The following is a 26083-nucleotide window of genomic DNA, read 5'->3' on the forward strand; positions in this document are numbered from 1 at the left end:
TCATTGGCTGAGTGTCAGAACCGCTCTCGCGCAAGGCACCGCATCTCTTCCCCTTTTATTTTTAACGAAGCAATAAGCCGCAGCGAACGCCCGGGAAGCCTCACAGAAGCGAGCGCCGCGCCGGAGGGGAGATGGGACCTGGCAGGCTAATTCCGATCGGTTATTGGCCATTAAAGTGCCGAAATTAAATAACGGGTCTCGGGATCGAGGCAGAATGAGGTTTTTCGGCTGCGCTGCCCTGCGCGGGACAGCCATGGAGGGGGGGGGGGGGGGGGGGGAGGTCGCGGTCGGGCGGCGGCGGCGCTGGTCTCCGACGCCCCGCGGCCCATCAGTTTTAATCAGGCAGAGCGACGGACGGCCTCTCACGCTGGGGGTCCTCTCCATTAGGGACCTGTCCCGCTCAGGATCCCCGCACGTGTAACGCATTAGACATTGTTACCCGGGCCAGGTAACGAGCAGGCTGACGGGGGGAGAGAGGGAGGGAGAGAGAGAGAGAGGGGGCGGAGTGAGAAAGATAGAGAGGGGAGAGAGAGAGGGAGTGAAAGCGAGAGAGAGAGAGGGAGAGGGAGAGGAAGAGATCAGGAGAGAGAGATAGAGAGGGAGTGAGAGAGAGGGAGAGAGGGAGAGGAAGAGATCGGGGGAGAGAGATAGAGAGGGAGTGAGAGGGTGTGAGGGAAAGGGGAGAGGGAAGGAGTGAAAGAGAGAGGGAGGGGGAGACAGAGAGAGATAGCAAGAGAGGGATAGTGAGGGAAAGAGAGAGAGAGGGACAGACAGAGAGAAAGAGTCAAAGAGTGGGAGAGAGGTGAAGAGAGAGAGAGGGAATGAGAGGGAGAGACTGAGAGAGTGAGCAGGAGGTGCTCCCTTCTTCCTGCTATCTCTCGGTCCCGAGTTTGGGAGCTGCCCGGGCCCCTCTGTGGAGGGTGCGTCCGGCCTGCGTTCTGCTTCCGCTCACGGGACCCCTGCTGCGCCTCCTGAAAAACCCACGGTCTGCTCGCCCCGGCCCGCGGCCGCTCAGGTCTCTGGGTGCGGGTTGCCCGAATTCTGCATATGGGGGGGGGTTAGGGTTAGGGTCCTGTCCTGTCTCTGCCCCTGTTTGGTTCCCCCGCTCCTCTCTTTTAGGAGCGGGGCGAGTTGTGTTCGTGCTGCGCGGGGCGTTTTTTTGTTTTTCCGGAGAATTCCGCGCGTCTGAAAATGTCATTTCGGCGAGGGGGGGGGGGGGCGAAGGGGGAAGGGCTCGTAGCCGGGGTAACGCGCACCGCGCTCGGCCCCGTTTTGGGGGGCCCCGCGCGCCCGCGGCCGGCTCATTTCTCCCACGCCGGATCTATCCGTCTGCGTTAGCATCCCGAGCAGCGCGATGACAGGGCCGCTCGGAACGCCGCTCGGAACGCCGCTCCGGCTCCAGTCATATCCCCTCTGTTTCCAAAAACCCATCCATCAGTGTCTCAACCCCTCCCCCCTCTCTTTCTCTTTTCCTTCTTTTCTCCCTCTCCCCCTCTTTCTCTCTCTCTCTCTCTGCCCCCCCCTCCTCTCTGCAAATACACACGGTGGCAGACGTCTGCCAATATGTTCCATTATTTGAGGCATGATTACTTTTCATTCTGCAGGCGCTCCACCTGTGATTTTAATGGAGTTTAATTTATAGTGACAAAGGAGAACGCTTGAGACTGTGTGGAAGAAGGCTGTTACAGAATATCCTTAATGCATATTCTTAATACTCTGCACGTTGAGAATGGTCTTAGTGCTCTACACATTGAGAATGGTCTTAATAGTCTACACATTGAGAATGGTCTTAATGCTCTACACATTGAGAATGGTCTTAATACTCTACACATTGAGAATGGTCTTAGTGCTCTACACAATGAGAATGGTCTTAATACTCTACACATTGAGAATGGTCTTAATACTCTACACATTGAGAATGGTCTTAGTGCTCTACACATTGAGAATGGTCTTAATACTCTACACACTGAGAATGGTCTTATCTCTACACATTGAGAATGGTCTTAATACTCTACACATTGAGAATGGTCTTAATACTCTACACATTGAGAATGGTCTTAATACTCTACACATTGAGAATGGTCTTAATACTCTACACATTGAGAATGGTCTTAATACTCTACACATTGAGAATGGTCTTATACTCTACACATTGAGAATGTAGAATGGTCTTAATACACAACACGTTTGGAATGGTCTTAGTACATACACTACAGGCATAAATGCAGACTAAATATTTTGTTTTGAGAGGAGTTTCAGGGAGATTTTTCTAAACATCTGTAAGCTTTTTCTCACCGATTGGCAGCACGCAGTGTAAACCGCACACTAGAGAAATGTAATAACATGCAGTTAACGCTCATTGGTTTATTTTATTCCATTAATGTTTTTTTGTTTTTTTTTTCTTCTCGTAGGTTTCCACGGCAAAGCAATGACTGAAGGTATGTAGGGTGGCAGACGCAGCGTTGTGCAGTGCTGTGGCGTCGAACCCGTTTCCGGGATGAGCGCATGCACGTATAAAACAGCCCCGGGGCTCACTTAACCGCGTTTGTTCATGAATGCCTTTTAATATAAATCGGTTGTAATGCCCCCCCCTTGTTTCCCGGGCTCCCTGGCACCGGGGTCTCTAGGCAACACGCGCGTAATCTTACGGATCTGTGCCGGGAAAGGCGCGGACGCGCTCCCCTGCTTCTCACGCGCCTCGCCTGCCGCGGCCTGTCTGTGGGAGTCTTTTACAGTCCGTAATCGTCTTGCCTAATGACTCCCTTCCCTCAGTGTTTATTTGCCCCCCCCCCCCCCTTCAGGCCCCCGTTGTCAGGCCGCTGCGGGGAATGAGAAGCAGGCGGTCTTTGCACAGCGAAGACGGCCTATAATTGGAGTTTGATGGGGGGAGCTTAATTGTAAACGCTTCCGCGTCGCCGCCCGTGACGCGCGTCGAAGTCAGCTCGAGGTCAGACGGCCGGGATCGAGCGCCGTTTCACGACTTCTCGGCGTTCGCGTTCCGCAGGTCGGGGCGGGGCATTCCCGCCACACAAAACCGCGAATTTACCGGCCGCCACGCCGCGAATGTTTTTTGCCGAGTCATGCTAATTGAGCCGAAGATGCGGCGTTTCGGTTTGTCTCCGCTCGCTTTCGTCTGCGAAGTTTGTTTGTTTGCTGAGCAGGTTACCCTACAGGGCTGGAGTCCTGATCTATGCGGTCACTTCTGGCACCATGATCTTTACTTCACTCTAGTGTGTTTTTTCTGCACCTCTGCACCTTGAACTGATGCACTTGTTGTACGTCGCTCTGGATAAGAGCGTCTGCTAAATGCCTGTAATGTAATGTGATGTAATGTGAAGTTGCTCCTCTACCTTAATAGGTATTGAAGGCATGGAAACGCAACCTCTTAGTATTCTGCTGTCACCTTTTTTTTCTAAACAAAACTGTCGAGTAACAAGATGGTCGATGCACTTTGTGTTTTTTCCAAATATTGTGATCCTAAAAGAATTCCAAATTAGACGACATATTAGTTTGCCTATCAAACAGCATTGCTGCAATGCAAATTGGATGTGGTTTGTTTTCGTCCTCTTTTCTTTGTTTTGAAGGTACCTGCTTCATCCATGAATGATTACATCCGTTAGTGCTATTTATTACAATACTTGCTTAGGGTTTATCAAGTGTATGCCCTTTGAGCCCAATTATAATAAAACTACGACCGTAGTTAATGTGTTTCCTGCAGAACTATAGCGTATGTTATGACAGTATGCAGTCTTAAATATATTGTAAAATTGTTAAATAAATGACTTATTTCCTTCATTCAGCTACTCTGGCAACATTGATAATGTACTGTGTAGATAATGTGTGATGGCATACATTTAATACCAGGTTCATTGGTGAATTTTCAAGTGTTTTACAGCTGTTGGAGAAATTGTGAAATTCAGTATGACCATTGAGCAAGTCTGTTTCCACAGCGTTTAATTGTTTCAGAGAAAGCGAGAAGTTAATTAATTGATATTAAGGAGTATTGTACTGTATAAATCCTGTGTTTCTACTGCTTTTTAAAAATGGAAAGGTTGAAGAGGATACATTGTGACATGTGTACAGCCATACAATCCAAATGGAGCCATAATATTGCCAGTGGGTTAGCCTTCACTGCATCGGCATATATTTGCTAACGTGATAAGTTTATACATTAAATCTGATCTACTGTAAACATTTTAGAAGAAACAATGCTCTTGTGGATGGACCAGCTTGTCTGTTTTCGTAAAGACGTGGGAAAAAAATGATCGACCCAGCTACGCGGACATGAATAAACGTATGAGGATCACGTCAGTAAGTTAACGTAGACACCTGTGTGCATTTTAATCTTGAATAGTATATGGATTGTACGTTACCGTAGAAACTCTACTTTGCTGATATTAAACCTCCCCGCTAAAAAGGTCGATATTTTGCTGCGACGTATACGTCAAACGCGAACCGCAGTTACGCCAAGCGTGCGTGCGATGCAGATTTCCACCGGCGGGAGCCGAGCGTCAGAAAGATAACGGGTTTTTTGGTGGCATATTTTCGTTCTGCCCGCTAATTGCGGCCGCTATTATCTCGCGCGCGAGAGCCGAAGCCTCCGTCGCCTTTCGCCCGTTCGGCGGCGAAGTCACCGGGGCGCCCGCGCAGATAACATTGTCAGCCTTTATGCTGGGGGAGGACAGACCGGGGGGTGCGGAGGCAGGGAACGAGGCCTTTTATTTTTATTTGGGGATTACGAAGGCTGGCGCCGAAGCCAGTCCCCGCACGCGCCCTCTGAAAATCGCGGGGCGAAGACGAGCGAACCGAAACGGTCCCTCGTCCCGAGCCCTTCGCCGCCGTCCCCCCGTGTGACGCCTTCTTCTGTGGAGCGTTGCGCGCTGTTACATCATCCACGCGCTATTTAGGCAATGATAAATAACATTGAGCGAAAGAAAGTTCGGGCCGTAAATATAGCCGGGACGGGACGGCTGCGTTTGCTCTTCGCAGCCCAACGTAAATAGAAATCGGTGATTTCGGGTTTGTTCGGACGGCCGGTGTGAAGGCGTGAGGGATGTGCGGAGAGCGGAAGGCGCCGCACATCCCCGTGGAGTCGGGCTGTCTGAGAGGCGGCCGCAGGAGATGGAGCATAAATCCTCAGCTCCGCGCAAGTCACCGTGTCGCTCAGCCTAAACGGGCCGCTCGGATGACAGATCAGTGAAAAGATACCGGGGATCTGTAAGTTCCCGCCTGGAAAATTGATGTTCGAGGGGGGACCGGGGGGGGGGTGCGCGTAGCGAGGGGGGGCATGCACGTCGTCAGCAGTGCAGCGCGGGACTCTCCTCTTGTCCTTGCTTTGATGTACTGCGTCTCTCTGGTCATCGCTTTGCCGACATGCACAGATTCTCACAGAGCGGATCAGCATCCGGGTGATTTATATCCATATTGTTTGGGGGGGGACGGGCGGGGGCGGGCATAGAAATTTCAATCTTGATGCAGCAATATCCCCATTTAAGAGTGTGCTAATTCACTTTCAGCTGAACCCCCCCCTCCCTTTCCCTCCCCCACCCCCATGCCCCACGGCCTCACCTCCAGTTTCCTCTCAGAAAGGCAATTTCACATAAAAGCGTCTATAAAAAATTCATATTGATACTCTTTCCCCGGCTGCCCGCGGGCCGCGTGATGAGCTGCTAGCCCTCAGATATTGAGCTCCAGAAAACAATAAGTTCTCAATAACGGGAGTGAGGAGAGTTATCTCAGCTCACTTTCTCTCTCTCTCTCTCTCTCTCTCTCACACAATCTCTCTCTCTCTCTCTCTCTCTCTCTCTCCACACTCTCTCTCTCTCTCTCTCTCTCCCCACAATCTCTCCTCTCTCTCTCTCTCTCTCTTCTCTCTCTCTCTACAATCTCTCTCTCTCTCTCTCTCTCACACGATCTCTCTCTCTCTCTCTCTCTCTCTCTCTCACACAATCTCTCTCTCTCTCTCTCTCTCTCTCTCTCTCTCTCTCGCCTCCGTTTTGCCCCCTCCCTCCCTCCCTCCCTTTTAAAAAAAATGTGCAACTATTGCTTAACGGTAGTTTCACCCGTTGCCAGGGTGTGGGGTGCGCGGGTTCCCTCGTCCACGTTCGTGAAGCCGAGCCGGCCCACGGCGAGCACGACGGCTCGGGAGAGCGCGGCCCTCTGGGTAACACGCAGGCGGTTCGCCGCGCCGTTCTGTCACGCTCTGACACGCGTCGCGCTAACAGCCACGCCGCCTGGGCTTAGAGGAGCCCAACGGCCCGCGGGGTCAGGGGTCAGGAGGCCGGTCTGGGGCAGCGGATCTTTAGCTGGACCTCTCCGGCCGACCAGTGGTGTAACTTCGTAACTTGGCCGACCAATGGTGTAACTTCATCACTCACTCACTCACTCACTCACTCACTCACTCACTCACTCACTCACTCACTCACTCAGTCAGTCAGTCACAGACATTCGCATCTGTAGGGCTGGCCCCGCTGTTGCGGTCCAGCCAAAAACAATATAATGGTCTCCTGATTTGCGGTAGGCAATGACAGGTTGGCTTTTTAAATGCTGTCTATATCTGAATTTTGCTCGTGGTGCTGATTTGGCTCCTCAGCCAGCAAACTTTAGGATGGAAGATGGGGCTGGTAGGTTCCGGCAGATGAGGCTTTCAGAGCACCCCTTCCCGAAAGATCCACAGCCCGAACGCAACCTGCCTGTCTATGGGGGGGGGGACGCGCTGACGATTGTCCTGTAATTTCTCCAGGAGTATTTATATATTCATTTATTACCGCGGCTGACACGCGGCTGAGTGGCAGCTTCCTGATTAGCCAAACACGAATTACAGCGCGCGGTCGCTTATCGCCGAGATCAGCCAGCGGACCAACGGGCGGACGGTCGCTCCGAACGGAGCGGCTCGCCGAGAGCGAAAGGAAACCGCGCGAGCGAAGATTATGGCTGATTGACAGAGAGAGGGGTGGGGGGGGGGGGGCGAGAGACGGCCACTTTGAGAAATTCCGTGTGATGTAATTTTATCGCCCGAGCCCGTCAGTATCGGAGCCCTGCCATTGGGAGAAATGCCACCTTTTATATCGCCGCCTTTCAGACAGACCGCGGCTGCCCGCGCCAGACACCCCTTATTTTACCGCGTTTCCAGTGAAAGGGACGTCAATTGCAGATCCGTATCGAACAAAAACGGGGAACCTACTTTAAAATGAAGAAATGGAAATCGAGTTTTTTTTTTTTTCTTTTTTTTTTTTTTTTTTTGAATGGTTACCTGCTATTCTTCAACATGACACATCCAAGAGCGTTCATCATCGTCAATCTCCTCTCCCGAAAATCATTAGTTTTTTTTCGGAGAGGTAGCAGAACGGCGTTTTATGTGTGATTGGCTCTCCTTGTCGGGGGCGTTTGTTCAGAAAAAAAAAATCGGTCCGAAAATGTAGAAACGTTGAAAGACGTGGCACAGTTTTCACGCTGTGTTGTAGATCTTGTCATTCCTGCCTCTCGCTCTTAAAAGGTGTGATTAAACTGAAATGTTTTATTTTTTCCCCCAATAACGTTCCTTTTTGAAACGCTGTCCTGTTCTGCCCGAAGAGCTCTTTCACGAGCGTCTGCTGCCAGACGCATCTCCTGATGTTTTATCCTGCGTTTCGCCTCTGAATATTCAAAGGGGACCTCCGGGTTTCTGGTGCGCCTTTGAGTTTAAATATATGGTCCGCACATTGTCTTTGAGTAATCAGCCTCCAGCTCCAGGCAGAGAGTCTCTTCCTGCAGTATATGTTGGGGGAGAGCGTGTGCTGTGGTCGCGCCAGTGTTATGGTGAAAACCGTAGTGCTTGTGCAGCGGTGGCTGGTGTGAACCCAGGAGGCTCCCGTTATCTCCCTAACAGGCGCTACGGCTGTGCTCATAGGCCGCGCGGTCTGCGCCGTCTTTCAGGCCGCCGCCGCCGCCACCGCCCGGGCGCTTCTAACGGTTTTACCGGCACCGGCTGATTCGCTCTCACCTGCAGTGCGATTGCTTCTTTTTTTTTTTTTTTTTTTGCTTTGCTTTTTTTTTTTGGTCCCGCTCCCCCACCTTACTCCCGCTGAAACGGCGTTAGAGCCGCGCGCTGCTGGCCCGGGCGGCCGCGGCGGCGAGGCTATCTCTGCGCCGCAGACGCGCGCGGATGAAAGACCAATCGGCACCTCACTCCTCCCGCTCCCTCTCGCGCCGCGGAGCGCCGAGATTGGCAAAGTCTTATTTTTCTTACTACTTATTTTTCCTTAAATCACATTTTTTTTTAAATAAATAAAAAAATAGTCTTTTCAGCACTGGAGCACTGGAGGAAGCCGGGGGCAGGGGCGAGGGAGAGGGGGGTGGGGTGGGGGAGAGAAACTCATTTTATGTTCAGTATATCAAAAATGCACACCAGGCATTCAGCTGTTGAATTTTCCCTGATAAGATACCTTAATAACACTTATAATCTGCCGGAGGAGCAGAGAGCTCCCTGTCACCGCAAGGCCTCTGTGACTTCGCCGCCGCGTCGGCGAAACGGCCGTGTTTCTTGCTCTGCGGATTCGGCCTCTGCGCAAACGGAGCTCGTGAAACCCCGCCACAGCGCCACCCGCAGGCCGCCGCCGGTATAGACACAGCCGGGGCTGATTTTCCCGGAGGCGCCGTACGTGCTTCGGTCTGATTTTTGTCACGGTGGGGCGGAGTGAAAACTTGATGGCCACGATCATTGATGCGACCATCTTGCGTAAGGACAAACTAAGCTCATTTTTAGCTCTCCTCCGCGTTCATAACCCAACGTTGAAAACTTCCGTCCTCCGGTCCCGTAGCCTGAAGCATTTCCCATTGCCGCTCGCAGCAAAAGCATCGCACTTGACCTTAAACTGCCACAGCTGCTCCCCTACACCGTACGTCCCAGCCTACCAGGCCCTTAACCGCAGCGCGGAACGCGGCGCGGAACGCTTGCTTGACACCTGCCAGAGGGGTTCGCTCGGCTGCCACGGAAACCACCGCTGCCCCCTTTATTTCTCACGGCGGAATATTAATCTTTAATGGGGCCGTAATTGCGCTAACATATTTGCTGTCACCCGCCATTAGCTCAGATTAATTAGGCCATTTAGTTTAGCTCATAAGGTCCGGGCAGTGAGGAATGGCCCAGGCCTGGAATGGGCAGAGGAGCGTTAGCGGCTCACACGGCTAGCGGCTCTCCATGGTCCCTCGGCCCTTTCACACTGCATTACAGGCATTTAGCAGACGCTCTTTTCCAGAGTGACTTACACAACCTTATACACAACGTTTACATTGCATTCATTTATACAGCTGGATATGTATTGATGCAATGCAGGTTAAGTACCTTTCTCAAGGGTACAACGGTACAGTGTCCTACCTGGGAATCGAACCTATGACCTTCAGGTTGTAAGGCCAACTCCTTACCCATTATACTACACTGCCGCGCAACACGGGACCGTGTTGGTTTTACGCGGCTGTGGTTGTGGTTAGCGTCACACTCCTGTAGCTGGGAGGGTTAGGAGCTGCTGCTGCGGGAGGTACCCGGTTCTCCATCCAACTGCAGTTCAGTGCAGCAGTGCCCAGGGCCAACGCAGGACTTCTACACACATTGTAACTACTACCTTTTTAAAAAATTAAACATTTTAGTAAAGGCAGTAGCCTGGAAGGAAAAGGGGGATAAAAAGAAAAAAATTATGAATTATTCAAGATATTCATACTGTGTGCTTTAAAAAAAATATTAAATTGACATGCACTTAAAAGATTTTTTTCTTACTCCCAGATCATAAGAAAGCTCTCAGAAGCTGAGAAATTATATGCTGAGGAACCTTTTTTCTGTTACTTAAGTGGCACATTTGATGTTCTGCACTGCAGGTGGTGTTTGTAAGATCTTCTGAACGCGATTTTCTCTGACCTTTGTGATAGTCACTCTGTTACTCGTCCCCTTTTCCTACACCACTGACAGAGGTCACGGTTACGCTGACAAACTGCTGTCCTTTCGTATCCTTCCCGACTAATCTTTTTCACAAAAAGACAAATCTATTCACTAGAGACCATTCCAGATTGCATTCACCAGATACCATTCCAAATTCCGTTCACCAGAGACCATTCCAAATTCCATTCACCAGAGACCATTCCAAATTCCATTCACCAGAGACCATTCCAAATTCCATTCACCAGAGACCATTCCAAATTCCATTCACCAGAGACCATTCCAGGTTCTATTCACCTGCTCCTCTGTAATGGACTAAAGCGCGCTGATAACCAGCAGGATGGCAGTGTCTGACCCGTGGCGCTTGGGAAACTCCATAGCTAGTAGCGAGCAAGCTGTCGGCAGACAGGCGAATACGTCCCACTTTTCCAGTAAATATCTCAGTATACGGCGTTGCAGTGGTTTGAAACTTTGAATACAATGTAAACTGATAATTTGTGAAATAATCTTTTTAAAAATTGGTTTATCATCTCCTTTTCGTTCTTGTTTTAAGAGTACACTCAACACGACAGGATTTATGTAAAAGATGCTCCTCAGGCGAATATTGTGTGCCTACATCCGCTGTCGTAGCGGGGGTACTGCCAATTCACGGGTCTTATGCGTCGCCCCTGAGGCTAAATTATAATTTTAATTCTGATTTAGCCGATGGGTTCCGCGGTAAAGTAGCCGGTTGTACACTCAGGAAATAGCTTTGTTGTCTTTAAAAAATAATTCAGGTACAGAAGAGAACATGGCGGGTTAAAGATTGAAAGTCTTGATTTATGCTCCTTGTGTGCTTCTGAATGCTTCGTGTATAGGCTAACTGTCGGCGGAACAATCCTTTAATCCTTTACATTAATAGTATTGATCGTGTGGTCTCCTCTCCGTGGTGAGGCTGCCTGTCTGCTCAAGTGGTGATATAGTACAGCTCCCAGTTATTGCAACTTGCGTGTTTATTTATAGCCTGCTGTCAGTGGGGCTGTTTTTCCTATTTCGTTACCAGGCACATTTCGCCGCTGTACCGAATCCCACCGTAACGCATCAGCAAATAGCCCTGTTCTCTCATTTTTGTGTTATGTACAAATAAAAACGCAACAGTCTGCTTTTTCTGTTTGCGTGTTCGGTAGCAGTACATCATTTCTCAAGAGCTCGTCCGTAGCGTAGCGTCTGTGTTTTTGTTTCCTGGCGCGTGTTGTTGCTGGCGCTTCCGTTTGGTTCTGAAACGGGACTGCAAAGCCGGGAGACGCTTTGCCTGGGAGAGCTGTCCCCGCGGCTGCCCTGCCTTATCGCTGCGAGCTCCGACTCAGCCTGCCGCCCGCCGGGACCGGCTAATGGACGCGCTGCTTGATCTTCCCCGGCCATGTGGACTTGTATCCAAATAAATTAACTGCCATTCATGTCCCGTTATTGTTGTAAATCACGGTGTATCTCTGGAGTTCGGTCCTTTACGTTGACACTCACTGATATATGTTCTAATACTTCAGGCTTAGCGGCGCAGCAGTTGGAATGGTCATTTTTAAAGCACTGTTCCCTCGCCACTGTTCCAGCTATTAGTCTCGCGCACAGTTGCTAATATACAAGCGGTGTTGCCTCTAAAAGTTCCTTTTCCTGAAGGAAATACGCAGGATATTAAGGCGGCAATACTGTCGCGTGGAAGTTATGGGAGAAGCAGCGGTAATGGGCTCATGTCTTTGATGAGTCGGCTATAAAACCGAGCAGGGCTACATCTGCTCACGAGAGCTTATTTTTAGACAGGAGGATGGAGTGTTTTTTTTTTAGCGCAGAAGTTAATATGTTTTAGCAGCTTCTGTTCGTGAGTGAGTTTGTCTGTGTTCAATACGGAGTGCTGTTGAAGTATCCGAGTTCATTATTTGACACGGTAGCCTTGAGCTGGTGTCCATAAACTCCATTTCCTACATGAGGAAAAACAAAAACAAAAACAACATTTGACATTGGAATGCTGAAATAAGAATGTAACATTAGCGGTTAAATAAATTTTGGTTTAGTTTTATTTATTTATTTTTTACTTACTTATTCATATATATTTTGTCCCTTTGTGGAAAGGCCTGTTGGTATATAGTGTATTTGTACAGAAGATGAAGGGATTGAAGGAGAATAAAGCCCTGCTGATGTGAATGGCTGTTTTTCTCCCTGCGAGCAGCGGAATATGAGCTATAATAGAATGGATATTAAAGTCGCAATAGACTGCTCCCGCCATAAAGGCCTGTCAGCGCAGCCTCTCCTCGCCCAGATTAGCTTTCACTGCTGAATATTTATGCACTTACTGTGGGCTTAACCTTAAAGCCAGAGGCTCCTTTCAGCTCTGCCTGCTCGACTGTCTCCCAGCTCTGCGCCGTAATCTGTGTGCGTGTGTGTGTGTGCATACGTGTGGATGTGTGTGTGTGCATGTGCGTGTGTGTGTGTGTGTGTAGACGTGTGTGTGTGTGCGCTTGTGTGTGTGCGTGCGTGTGTGTGTCTGCTCCAGTCTGCGTGTTGATCTGTTGTCCCTCCCCCAGGTCGCACTGCTGCCCGACAGGCCCGGACCCAGCAGAAACTCTTCACCATGGATGTGGATGAAGAGGAGAACATGAGTGAGTCCCTGTCCCTGGCCCAGCCGGTCCGGTCCGCTCTGGCCCGGTCTGAACCGGTCCCATCTGAATCCGATCCCAACTCCAGCCCAGGCTCGGGCTTCAAACCGTATTTAAGCTGAAGCTCATGGTTTCACTCTTTCTGTGGGACCTTCATTCACTTTGGGAAATAAAAACAACAAAAAAATGGGGGGGGGGGGGGTTATGCACAGCACACTTGTTTATAAGCATTTTATTTATATTGGAAATACAAAAAAAAAGATTGACAAGAGGATCTTAGCTTACAGATTTAAGCTCAAGCATCACCTCATTTAATTTCCTATTTATTCCTGTTCAGAGCACAACTGTTCTGACTCAGCTCTCAGCTCAGTTTAATACTTCACAGGGCGAATGACAAAATGACAGGAAATAAACACAGTCAAAAGGAAATATTAATCCTGGATTATGTCTCTGATGTGGAAAGCCGAGCGGTTGGATTGTGTCTGGTTCCGGGGTTGTCCTTCAGAAACTGCTACCCTGCGCTTCTGAGGATCAGGCCTCAGTATCAGGGTTTAATCCCTCAGTCATCGCAGATGAAGATATTTCTCCTGCGCTTGTAAAAAAAAATTTTTTTTTAAACTGCAAGTGGCTCTTAGGAGACCTTCTGCCCCCATTGAAAATCCTCCGCAGCCCTCAGCTTACAGCCGAGCATTCTGGGAAAACTCTGAGGAGAAACTCGCTTTTCCCTGCATCGCAAAAAAAAAAAAAAAAAAGGTACAGATGGCTGTTTCAGTCTTCCAAGATCAAGTCAGTCACTTTTCTCAGCCGTCGTCTTCCCGCAGTGTCCTGAAGTGTCAGGTCTTATTTTAGCTCGTCTTTATGCGCGCTATCGGAGTTAATCAATAATTTCCTGGGATTCGCACGGAGCTCGGGTAACGGACCACATTCCATTAGGACGTCTGAATGAAATCCGCCGCTCGGATCTCGCGGACCGAGAGCAGTGCAGACCGCGCCGCCGCGCTCGAGTGAAATTTATGCATTAAAAGATGGCCGCCGGCGAGTCTTCTGAGCCGCCGTCCGGGGCTGCATTTAAAACGCCCTCGCCGAACGGCACGCGTGGGCTTTCTCCGGAGAGACCGGCCGCAGGACGTCTCTCTCTCTCTCCACGAAGCGGATCTTTCATTATTCAGATCTCTCACCGAACTTTCTCGAAGACGGAAAAAACGTTCCCGATTAATATGCGGAAACATAACGTCGGCGAGCCTCCCCGTATGAGAAAGGGTTAATTTAGCTCCGCGAAGGCGCGGTCAGATCTCATAATGACATGCATAAATGTAGAACCTAATGCCAGGGATTACCGCTTCCTGTTATCTGCAATATTTGGGCAATTTCAGGAGCCTAGCGGTCCATAAAATAGTGAAAGGGGGGTGGGGGGGGGGAGCTGAAAATGATTAAACTAAAGCGGGAGAAAAGCAGAAAGGAGGTTGAGGAGAAATGCGGTTGAAAAAGGCTTTATTGGACACGCGTTGTGATGTTTACCCCGCGCTTAAAGGTGCAGCGGAGCATCTTCGCCCCTTCGTCACACGGCTGCAGCTGGACTCCTACGCCAGGCGGTGGCGCTGTGGGTCTCTCTGGTCCAGGGCTTTCGTGAGAGCCCTGTCCACGTCCGTGCTGTCTTCGTTTTGATTAACTGAGGATTTCCTTCAACTCCTGAACGATGGGAATTGGCGCTGTGCGCAAGCCGCACGTTTGGCGAAGCAGCTCTGAACGCTTAGTGGCGAGTCAACGTGACCCTTTCTGCCTTCGGTCAAACTCAGAGCTCCGGTCAGCGGTAGGCCATCCTGCTGCTGCTCACTGTGGGAGGAGAGCTGGACTCCACCCGGTCACCACTCCCCAACGATGCGTGTGAGCACTGGATGATTCATGTTTCATGGGAGTTCTCCTTTTGAAAGGAACGATCTGGGACCTTTATTCGAGTTCTCTGTTGAACAGGAACTGCCTGAAACCATTTCCTTTACGAAGAAGCGGTCTAGAAGCACTGTTGGAGTTCTCTCAGGGTCGCTCTTTAAACGGAAGCTTTCAGAGAAGAAACTGCAGCGGCCTGCACAAAGGCGTCCTGGCGCACCGTGTCCGCACGGACCTCATTTTGGCTCCGGTTGCCGAAGGCCGCAGGTAATTCGGTGGCGTGCGGCGGCGACCGTGACACGCTCCATTAGATCCGCCTTCAGAGATCCCCTGACCCAGAAGAGCCCGGCGGTCAGCAGCGCAAGGTGATGTTCCGGCCGGGACACTCCTCCTCCTCCTCCTCCTCCTCCTCCTCCTCCTCGGCTCGTGCCCCGCCGGATCCAGAGGGGTGAAGAGTGTCCGCCAATCCTCGCCGGAGAGCCTCCGTCACCTGCGTGCGGAGCAGGCAGCCGGGGCGCTGTGAAATAGGATGCTTTACAGCAAATTAATTTCCCCAAATTATCTCTCTCAGCACATTTCCGAGGCAGCAGCACGTCGGCGTTTAGGGAGCCGATAATGGCGGCTGATAACGGCGAGCGATACGTTTTACTGCATATTGATTTTGTAATTTAAATCAACTGTGGAAAAAAACTGTCAGAGTGCCCCTCGCTGGTAAACAGCTGTTGATTTAGAGTCGCTCGCCACGGCCGTTCTGCCCCGCTCGCCTTCTGAGGCCCATTGGAGAAGGCCATCTCCCGAACACAGGCGTTGAGCACATTGGATTTCCTTGCGTATGAAATGTGCTATATAAATAAACTTGGACTATATAAATAAACTTGAACTTGTGTTCATCGGCACGCTAGCCGCCGAGACGGCGTCCTCCCGCGCGTGCGCTCTGAGAGCTCGAACGCCCGCCGCGTGAAACCTGAAGAACGGACCTCGGACTGAAGGACCGCGCGGTCGTGCCTGAACAGAGGACCGGCGTCGTTGTGCCCTGAAGCCCTGTTTGTCATCCAGATAACGCGGCCTTGAAGTTTCCCCAGTTGAAGGCGTTTGTTCACTTGTTTAGCAAATTATGAGTTGCCAACGTGATGCTGAAATATGCATGATGGAACAGTGGTCATAAGTGGGACCCTGAGAAATAACCAGGCTCAGCTAATCACGTGTATTTCAGATCTCCACCACCAGCGGGTCAATAAAGCCTGCATTTCAGGCTGTGAGACAAACAATCACTCACTGAACTGTGACAGCATCTCAATCGTTCTGTTCCCACTTAGTCCGGTGCGTCACAAGGACATTTGTCTGTTGATATAATCACGTGTCGGCCTAGATAGTGTACTAAACAGTGCAGTTTGTTTGGAATGTCAGTAACTGAAAGGTGGTGTAACAGTGCCACTAATGTTAGCGGGTTAGTTAGTTAACACAAAAATCGATTTAATGTGCACATAAATCCTACTGCTAACAAAATCCCTCCTCTCTTAACGTTAATTGTGGCGTTAGAAAGTGAAGTAATAAACCAAAATAAATCTCTTTATTTCTCATATTAATAGATTAAAACAGTATTTAAAATTTGTATCAAAAACAGTACAACCTGTAGGTGACTGAAACCAAATTCGGAGAAATGTGTCAGGTTTATGAATAAAGTGCATTTCAGGCATATAACGGCTTATCCACATAGAAGTGATCATTATGCACCCCTAGAGTCATCTACGGGTGCAGTTTTATGTGCGCAGTGTTATTTAGAGAGGCATCGACACAAAGAAAGTTTACTCCGTTCTGAGTCCCAGCATCATTTCAGCAAAACCTGTTCAACAGAAAAGGTGTGGCAGTGACGTGGCACGAAGCCTAGCCCCTAAAGGACGGTTAATTTTACGGTAGTAGGTTATGCCGTTGATGAAAGGCTTGTTTTCTTCCGAAACAATCATGATGACAAAATGAAGTTTTCTTACAGAGTGTTGCATTCACACATTCTGCATTTTTCAACCTGAAAAAAAAGAAAAAAAGTTTGTGGTGCATTCTGAAAATGCTGATGTTCCTATTTAAACAGTCAATTTAGTTTCTGGTTCAGCGGTGTCTGTATTACCTAGAAAAACCTGTGCGTGTAACACTATTATTCAGCTGGGAAACATGCGGATTGATTTGCATCTACGTAGCCAAAACACAAAACTAAATGGGCTGTGTTTTGTCTAGCCATTCATGACAACAGCAGCTATGCTAAATGATGAACTGAGCTGAAGTTGCACACTTTTCAGTCTTAACTCTTAGCATGTAAATAAAATAAGCTCACAGATATGGAGAAAACTGGAGTCCCAGGTGTGGAATGCTGTTATTGTTTATTTAAATATTATATATTTAATTAAATTTTTTTGTTGTTGTAATTTTGATTGGGCACAGCCATATTGGTGTCTATGAACTGTTATGGCTGCATAAATATGCATAATCAGTGCAAGTGTATCCTTAAACCAATCAGAGTAGAAAATGGCTGCTCAGAGAGAGGATTTGTCTGGCACATCCAATCACAAAGCAAGTGGAGAGCGGACAGTGCATTGCCACACGAAAGCGCAGAGTATTTTGTCGAAAAAATGAGCAATGAATCACCTTGCAAGTTTTTTTTTTTTGTTGAGAAAAATGAAACCGGGCATCCATTAAACTATTAATCACATTTATTGCCTTAGTCTGCTATATCAAGACTTTAGTAAATGGTTCCTTTTAACATATGGAAATCGATGCGGGGAAACAGTTCTTGACTGGACCTGGGTCTTGCTGATTTATGCAAATTAATCTCTTCACAGAAAAAAAACCTAAAGAAGTAATTTGCCGTTTGACGATCAAGCAGACACGGCTAACAGCTAATCAGCCGCCAAATCAGACGTTTTTTTCAGCGTTGCTAAAAACACTTGCTGTCCGCGTGGGCTGTCATTAGTATTTTTACCCATGTTCCAGCAGCTTATGTGCAGTACTGCTTTAAGCTTTTATCTTCATACCTTTAGGATTTTATCTTATCTTCTTGTTGTGCGTCCATGTTTTGCTTCCCTTGTACTTGTACAGAAGTGTTGCTGATGAACACCTCTTAAGTAGTCTAATTGTATAATTGAACACATTTTGGTCTGTGCTGATTGCCAAGCAATTGCTGAGCTTGGACTGCCTACAGGGTCTCCCGTAAGATAACTGCTGAAATTTTGGCTGTCAGCCCAGTTGAACACGCACTTGATTATTTTCCCTGGCCCTCATAATAATCCGTCATGACGGTGTATTACAGCAGTGGCTTGTATCGCGATAGTTGCGACGCGCTAGATTTTTCCCACACTTTCTAGAGTGTTTCACGCCCCAAATTATCTTAAATTAAATTGGTCAGTGCATACACGATATTGTGGGACTTTTCATAACCTGTAGTGCCATCATAACTGCTTATGAGAAGTGTTATATCACGCTTATTACTGCGTTATGAAGGCTTTATGACATAGTTAAAGATGATTGCCACTGATTCTAAAAGCCAATAAGCCGTTATCTGTGTGAGCTACAACTGGAAAGGTATTCAGTGTCAAATAATGACTTACAAACAATGACAACTACACATGTGCATTTGACTGGGTAGGAAGATGGTCATCTAAGAACCAGTTGCAGAAAAGGGTATTTCATTCTACTTAGCAGTTGGAAGTGTTGGGAGTGTCCTGTAAGGAACTTAAGCTTTTGAATTTGTGTAGATTCAGGCCTATGTGTAGTTAACACGCTGCTCGTATACAGGAGGGTATATTCAGTGCCTCGGGCCATTGAAGCGGGTATAAAAAGTGTGCTGTGTTTGCCTGTTAAAATGGGGCCAGAAGCGTGTGTGATGTGGGTTGTGCAGTCTGGGGCCTGGCGGAGGCTCCCGCGTCGGCTGACGAAGCACATGAACTGGCGCCAGTCGTCCGGCGGGTTTCACGCTTTATTTTTTACTGGCGCGATATTCGTTTGTTTTATCACGAGCGGAAGCGGGGTTCTGGGCCCGTTTCTCTGAGGGGCGCTTTCGGGTGGAGGGGGGGTGCGGCGGAATTCTGTGAGAGGCCGAACCGCTGGAACGATTATCAGTACGCGCGGCGCGTCGGGGCTCGGAGCAGATGGCGAATTTAGCGCTGCGCTCGGGCCAAGATGGCCGAGTGGATCCCATTACACACTTTACACTTATTATGTGTGTCAGGACATCGAAACAAACCCCCACCCCCGCCCCCAACGAACGCCCATTTTGTGTAAGCCAGCCAGAGAAAGACAGACCGAAAAAGGCTTAGATTAGCACCGCGTGCTCTGGGGGTGGGGTGGGGGGGGCGGGGGGGTTCAACAGATAGACTGGCGGAAATGTCAAGGTCGTTGAAGGGCCTTGTTGGTGGGACGGCTGGGCGCGGGGCGTTGGTGAGTGTGGTCTCCTACGCCCCCTACAGCAGGGCTGTAATCGCGCTCTCCCTGTCCCTCAGAACACTCCTTTCATTCCTTTATCAGCGCTAGCCTCTCCTCCAGCTCTTCTTCTGGGCTTTTATTTGCACTATATAAATTTCACCCTCCTTTAACAGGCTGTGCTATGGCTCACACTCACAACCTTGGGATGTTTACTGTAAAATAGTGACTTATTTTTGGGTGACGTTCATTTAAAGGGAGTTTATTTTTAATGGATACATATACATGTATGTGTGCTGTGTGCTGCTCATACTCAGTGCTCATTCTCACAGTGCTGCTCATTCTCAGTGCTGTACACTGCTCATTCTCACAGTGCTGCTCATTCTCAGTGCTGTATGCTGCTCATTCTCAGTGCTGTATGCTGCTCATTCTCAGTGCTGTATGCTGCTCATTCTCACAGTGCTGTATGCTGCTCATTCACTCAGTGCAGCGCATTCGCAGTGCTGTATGCTGCTCATTCACTCAGTGCAGCGCATTCGCAGTGCTGTATGCTACTCATTATCACAGTGCTGCTCATTCTCACTGTGCTATAGCAGCTCATTCTCAGTGCTGTATGCTGCTCATTATCACAGTGCTGCTCATTCTCACTGTGCTATAGCAGCTCATTCTCAGTGCTGTATGCTGCTCATTCTCACAGTGCTGTATGCTGCTCATTCACTCAGTGCTGTATGCTGCTCATTCACTCAGTGCTGCTCATTCTCAGTGCTGTATGCTGCTCATTCACTCAGTGCTGCTCATTCTCAGTGCTGTATGCTACTCATTATCACAGTGCTGCTCATTCTCACTGTGCTATAGCAGCTCATTCTCAGTGCTGTATGCTACTCATTATCACAGTGCTGCTCATTCTCAGTGCTGTATGCTGCTCATTTGATCTTCCTCTTGATGAAATCCTCTTCAGCTGCTGGTCTGAAAGCATTTGATCGTCTCTCTGGTTTTTATGCTTCTTTGCTTAGTTGTGACTGAGGAGTGTTCTGCACCCACACTATGGCCCCGCCACAAGGGCACACTCTTTCAGTGCACACGCGTGCGCAAACACACTTTGCATGTGTGCACATGCAAACATACACAGACACACACATTTACACGCGCGTACACAAACACGTACACACATGCGCTTCTGTGCATGTATAAGTGCATGTGTAAACACAAACGCGCGTGCACACGCACAGAACAGTGATGTCACAGCGCGCTGGAAGCCACTCGCCGAAAGCCGGGTAATTCTCTTCTTCCGTGTTTGCAGAGCGCCTCCCCGTTCAATGCAGGTGCCGGATGAGTGTGTGTCTTTCCAAATAAAAAGGATCAGCAGAGTTCTGAAGCTGATCGAATGCACCTGAAACTTCCGAAATTATCCAATTTCATGGTGCGAGCGATCCCGGGTTCTCCCCGGACGTACCGGGGCGTTTAGCGGAGTCTCTCTCAGAAACGTATTTCCGCGCGGCGTAATGGAACTGCGGCAGAGCTGACAGAGCCAGACAGATTGAGCAGGTTTTAGTCAGCGACGGTCAGTTTTGCTTATGTGGAATGTGTATTCTCTGTGCTTCTCCCCTCTCCGTACCCAATGTCACCCCCCCCCCCCCCCGCCCCCCCCTCCCCACCAGCCGTCTCCCATAATCCTTCACTCCTGCCTTCTCACAGTCTTCTCTCTCCCTGAGAGCCGAAGGGAGTAACCTATCGAGCTTTTGCTGTAGGATGCTATAAATGAAAATTTACTCTGACATTCCGTCTGCTTTGTCAACAGGACATGGTGATGTGTGTTCCTTCAAAACGCGCTTTGTCGACACGCTTTTATCTTTCTTTGGCCTGTGTCTGTATTTTTATTTTTGCATGAAATTACTGAGTTAAAAACTTCTCAGTTATCTCAGTTTAACTGCCACAGTTTAACACTGCCCTTAAACATGCGTCTTATTCATTTGAATGGCCGATTGAAACTGATAAAAAAATAGAGGTAGCGTTTCAACACACTGACCAGCCTTGTGCAAGGACTGATACACACTCAGTTCATGGTGTGTGTGTGTGTGTGAGACTGTCTGCATGAGAGTGTTTTTGAGTCCGAGTGTGTGTGTGTGTATGCTTGTGTATGTATGAGTGCATGCTTGTGAGTGAGTGATGGTATATGTGTGTGTGTACACGTGTTTTCATGTGTATATGTGCATGTGTGTGTGTGCATTTTTGTATGTTTGTGCATGTGTGTGTGTGCGTGCGTGTGTGTTTATGCGTGTGCGTGTCTGTGTGTGTGTGTGTTTACGTGTGTGTGTCTGTGTGTGTGTGTGTGTGTGTCTGTGTGTGTGTGTGTGTGTGTGTGTGTGCTTATGTCTGAAGTTCCCTGCATGTGGGTTGCTACCTCACAGTCTCCTTTCATTCCTGCTGGTGTACCAGTCCTTCCTGCTGATCTCCTCACTGCGTACCCCAAAATCCCCTGTGCCCCCATTTATAAGGGTTCCCCCTCTCTGAAGCAGTACTGTAGCAAAATTAAATTAGGATTAATTTAGCATTTAATCAGATATCACTTTTACGCTTATTTCAACTGCAGGAACATTAAATTAGGATTCATTTAGTATTTAATCAGATATCACCTTCTTTCCTCCTCTGTTTTACAAAATCTGCATTTAGTCCCTTAATATTTATTGCATTTTATTAACCTGCGTGTTTGAAGATAAAAATCAAAGTGGTTTATTTAATGGAAAAAATCAGTTAGATTAGTTAAAAACAGTTACTGCCACTGTGAAAATGATTTAATGTTTGTCCAGCATTTTTGTTGTAGAATCATTTGTGTCAGTTAGTATTTAGTAATCAGTTCTCTGCTGCTTTGAAAAAAAAAATGAAGTCTCCTAGTTAAAAAATAAACCTTTGAATTTAGTGTATGTGAATATGTAATGGTAATTTAATGTAATGGTAGCTCAGCCAGTGGCCCCAGGTGTAATAAAGGAACACACATCACTTGTTCGGTTACAAAGAGCGATGAAGGAATCTCTAAATTTTGCATTTACAAGATCCTGCACCGAAGGCGTTGTAAGCTGCTCTCTCTGGGCACCGCAGGTTCCAGCAGCACCGACGTGAAGGAGAACCGCAACCTGGACAACCTGTCCTCCAAGGAGGGCCCGGGCGAGGCCGCCCAGCTCCTCCTCCTCCCCAACGGCGGCGGAGGCGGAGGCGGAGGCGGCGGCGGGGGGGGGCCGGGCCGCAAGCGCCCGCTGGAGGAGGGCAACAACGGGCACGCCGCCCACTCCAAGTTCCGGCCCAAGAAGCGGAAGAAGACGCCGGGGCCCGTGCTGCCCAAGAACGCGCTGATGCAGCTGAACGAGATCAAGCCGGGCCTGCAGTACCGGCTGCTCTCGCAGACGGGCCCCGTGCACGCGCCCGTCTTCGTCATGACCGTGGAGGTCAACGGGCAGCTCTTCGAGGGCTCGGGCCCCACCAAGAAGAAGGCCAAGCTGAACGCGGCCGAGAAGGCGCTGCGCTCCTTCGTGCAGTTCCCCAACGCCTCGGAGGCGCACCTGGCCATGGGGCGGACGCTGACGGTCAACACCGACTTCACCTCCGACCAGGCCGACTTCCCCGACATGCTCTTCAACGGCTTCGAGACGCCGGCCCCGCCCGAGGACCCTTTTTATCTGGGCGCCAACGGCAACGGGGCCTTCGGGCCGCTGGGGGAGTACCCGCTGCCCGCCGCGGCGACGGGGACGGGGGCCGGGGGAGCGGCGGGCGGGGCCAACAGCCTGGCGCAGTCGCCGCTCCCCGCCCCCCCCTCGGCCTTCGCCGCCGCGCCCTCCGGCGGGAAGAACCCGGTGATGATCCTGAACGAGCTGCGGCCGGGCCTCAAGTACGACTTCGTGTCGGAGAGCGGCGAGAGCCACGCCAAGAACTTCGTCATGAGCGTGACGGTGGACGGCCAGACCTTCGAGGGCTCCGGCCGCAACAAGAAGCTGGCCAAGGCCCGCGCCGCCCAGGCCGCCCTGTCCGCCCTCTTCAACATGCAGCTGGACCAGACGCCGTCCCGTCAGCCCATCCCCCGAGAGGGCCTGCAGCTGCACCTGCCGCAAGTAAGACCGCCCGCTCGCCCCGATAACCCCCCATCCCCGCGAGGGCCTGCAGCTGCACCTGCCGCAAGTAAGACCGCCCGCTCGCCCCCCCGATAACCCCCCCCATCCCCCGCAAGGGCCTGCAGCTGCACCTGCCGCAAGTAAGACCGCCCGCTCGCCCCCCCCGATAACCCCCCCATCCCCGCAAGGGCCTGCAGCTGCACCTGCCGCAAGTAAGACCGCCGCTCGCCCCCCGATAACCCCCCATCCCCGCGAGGGCCTGCAGCTGCACCTGCCGCAAGTAAGACCCCTCGCCCCCCCGATAACCCCCCATCCCCGCGAGGGCCTGCAGCTGCACCTGCCGCAAGTAAGACCGCCGCTCGCCCCCCCCGATAACCCCCCATCCCCGCGAGGGCCTGCAGCTGCACCTGCCGCAAGTAAGACCGCCCGCTCGCCCCCGATAACCCCCATCCCCGCAGGGCCTGCAGCTGCACCTGCCCAAGTAAGACCGCCCGCCGCCCCCGATACCCCCATCCCGCGAGGGCCTGCAGCTGCACCTGCCGCAAGTAAGACCGCCCGCTCGCCCCCGATAACCCCCATCCCCGCGAGGGCCTGCAGCTGCACCTGCCGCAAGTAAGACCGCCCGCTCGCCCCCGATAACCCCCATCCCCGCGAGGGCCTGCAGCTGCACCTGCCGCAAGTAAGACCGCCCGCTCGCCCCCCGATAACCCCCATCCCCGCGAGGGCCTGCAGCTGCACCTGCCGCAAGTAAGACCGCCCGCTCGCCCCCCCGATAACCCCCCCATCCCCGCGAGGGCCTGCAGCTGCACCTGCCGCAAGTAAGACCACCGCTCGCCCCCAACCCCCGCTTGCCCTCTCGACCCCGAAAACCCCTTACCTGTAGGGGGCACCCGTACGCCCCTCTTACCTGCAGGGGGCACCCGTACGCCCCTCTCACCTGCAGGGGGCACCCGTACGCCCCTCTTACCTGCGGGTTGTTTTTTCGCGGTGATAAACGGGAGCTCTCACACCGCGCCCCTGACCTCAGTCTGACCGGCTCTGACCCGCCTGGCGTCGGCCACTACGAGTCACGGCCCCGCCTTCGCGACGAAGGCGTCTCATACGCCCGCTTCTCCTCTGTGGGTGCGTCGCGCTGCGGAAAAATCTACCGAGCGCGAGAGAGCCGGTCCGGGTGACTTTTTTTTACCCACAATCCTCTTTAGAGTCGTTCGCTCCGTTTTTAGCCACTTGTAAAGCGCGGCGTTAGCGAGACGCTAGCGTGTAGTTTGCCGTTCCGAGCCTTCTTACTGCTGAATTGTGAGTTAGCGTACTGCGCTAACGGAGGCTGTCGGGTCCTGCGCTGGATTCCCTCCAAACGAACGGAAACGTTTTTAAATGCCAGCGCGCAGGAAGTGAGGGGTGCTGCTCGCAGCCTCGGGAGGCTGTTACCCCACAGATCTTACCCCACGCGTGGCTTTAGTGCTCTGAGTGCGAGACGCGGAGAGGCCTGTTTCCTTTCATCCATCGAGCTGGAGCGCGTCGGCCTGGAGCGCTTTTTAACAACCAGAAATGTGCGCGCGAGAAATTAGCGCTTTCCTTTATATTGTATAAATGCGATATTTGGCTCTGTCTAATATCCTGTGGCAAGTTAAAAGAAATAAAAGCCTTAGTTAACACCGATCACGCACAGTTTTTAAGAGGCGTTTATTAAAATGCGGTCTGTCTTTTTAAAATTTAGGCTGTTGGGCACAGCAGTGTTTAGGAACATCTCTTAAAACCCCCGTTTGTTACCATGTGGGGACAAATTTAGCTTTGGCTCAAAAGCCTTTAAATACCCACTTTAAATAAATTCTACTGATTATGAAATACCCACAGCCAATTTAATATATGCTATTTATTAAGTGCCACTTTATTAAATACCCTCTTAATTTAGTATTAGCTATTTAATAGATACCACTGTTAATTAAATACCCTCTAAATATTAAATGCTCGTTGTTTCTTAAAATTCTGCTATATATTAAATATCACTGGTTAATAAATACCTGCTGTATATGAAATTCAGCAGTTCATTAAATGCTGATGTGTATTGAATATCTAATGTGTAATGAATACACACCGTTTATTAAATACCGCTCTTTTAAATACCCACATGTTATTAAATATCGCTGTATTTTAAATAGCTGCTGTCTCCGGCGTTTTGACGTCCCAGCTGGATTTCCCTCCTCTTCGCCCGGGGTCTTTATCTTCAACCCGCCGTCTCCGTTCACATCCCTCCCCCTTTCAGAAGCAGTTGAGACTGAGGGAAGGTGGAGAGGGACTGAGAGAGAGAAAGAGAGAGAGAGCGAGTGAGAGAGAGAGAGGTTAAGAGCGCTAACGTGCTGCGTTAGCGCGCGGGACATCTATTTACACATCTCTTAATCCCGGCCCGTAATCCCCTTTCCCAGATAGCGAGCGGGGCGAAATAAACCCTAATCTTAATTAACATCTCCACGCCGACGCTGTCGAAACAAGGCAATTGATTATGCAAACTCCCGCCCGGCCCGTTTAAGAGCCGATCTGTCAATACTGCGGCCGCTTCGCCTCGTGCTGCTCTGAACCCCGCTTGCCTCTGCCAATCACCACCCCCGTCCCCCCCTCGTCCCGGTCCGTCGGCCAATCAGGGGCCCCCGTAGGCTGCGCGCTGTAATCTGTGGCACTCGACCGGCCCGTGATCTGATACCTGCTCCTTTAATAAGCCGCCATTAGCCCTGGTTCGGTCCGAGCCGGGGCCGCCGCTGAGAGGGATGAAGACGCCGTAGCGGGTGTGATTTTTACAATCAGGCCCTGTGAGCTCAGATAGGGCGGGCTGGGAGTCGGGGGGGTAATGCAGGGTCGCCGGCTTAAGAGCCGGTCACAAGTTCACACCCTCCTCTTTTATTCAGGAGTCTGGTACCTCCTCCTCGCTCCCGCATTCCCTCTCTCCCTCGCTCTCTTTTTCTCTCTTTCTCCATCTCTTTCTCCCTCTCCCTCCATTTCTTTCTCTCCCTCCCTCCATCTATCTCTCCCTCCATCTCTTTCTCTCTCTCTCTCCCTCCCTCCCTCCGTCCATCTTTCTCTCCCTCCATCTCTTTTTCTCTCGCTCTCCTCCATCTCTCTCTCCCTCCATCTCTGTCTCTCTCTCCCTCTCTCCATCTGTCTCT

The 26083-nt window shown here is 50.5% G+C and overlaps 1 protein-coding gene across 9 annotated transcripts in view; it reads left to right on the forward strand.

The window, feature by feature from the left end:
* LOC135240333 (double-stranded RNA-specific editase 1-like) overlaps nucleotides 1-26083 on the forward strand; it is a 147721-nt gene that overhangs the window by 101947 nt on the left and 19691 nt on the right. For 5 of the 9 annotated variants that reach the window (XM_064309672.1, XM_064309673.1, XM_064309674.1 and 2 more), the window contains 3 exons: nucleotides 2412-2438; nucleotides 12463-12537; nucleotides 21922-22925. In XM_064309672.1, coding sequence (XP_064165742.1) covers nucleotides 2429-2438; nucleotides 12463-12537; nucleotides 21922-22925 — 1089 coding nt within the window. In that variant the 5' untranslated portion in view covers nucleotides 2412-2428. The remainder of the gene's footprint in view (nucleotides 1-2411; nucleotides 2439-12462; nucleotides 12538-21921; nucleotides 22926-26083) is intronic. The other 4 variants (XM_064309677.1, XM_064309678.1, XM_064309679.1 and 1 more) reach the window with 1 other exon arrangement.

This window comes from Anguilla rostrata, chromosome 15 (genome assembly GCF_018555375.3).
Source record: "Anguilla rostrata isolate EN2019 chromosome 15, ASM1855537v3, whole genome shotgun sequence".
Classification (NCBI taxonomy): domain Eukaryota; kingdom Metazoa; phylum Chordata; class Actinopteri; order Anguilliformes; family Anguillidae; genus Anguilla; species Anguilla rostrata.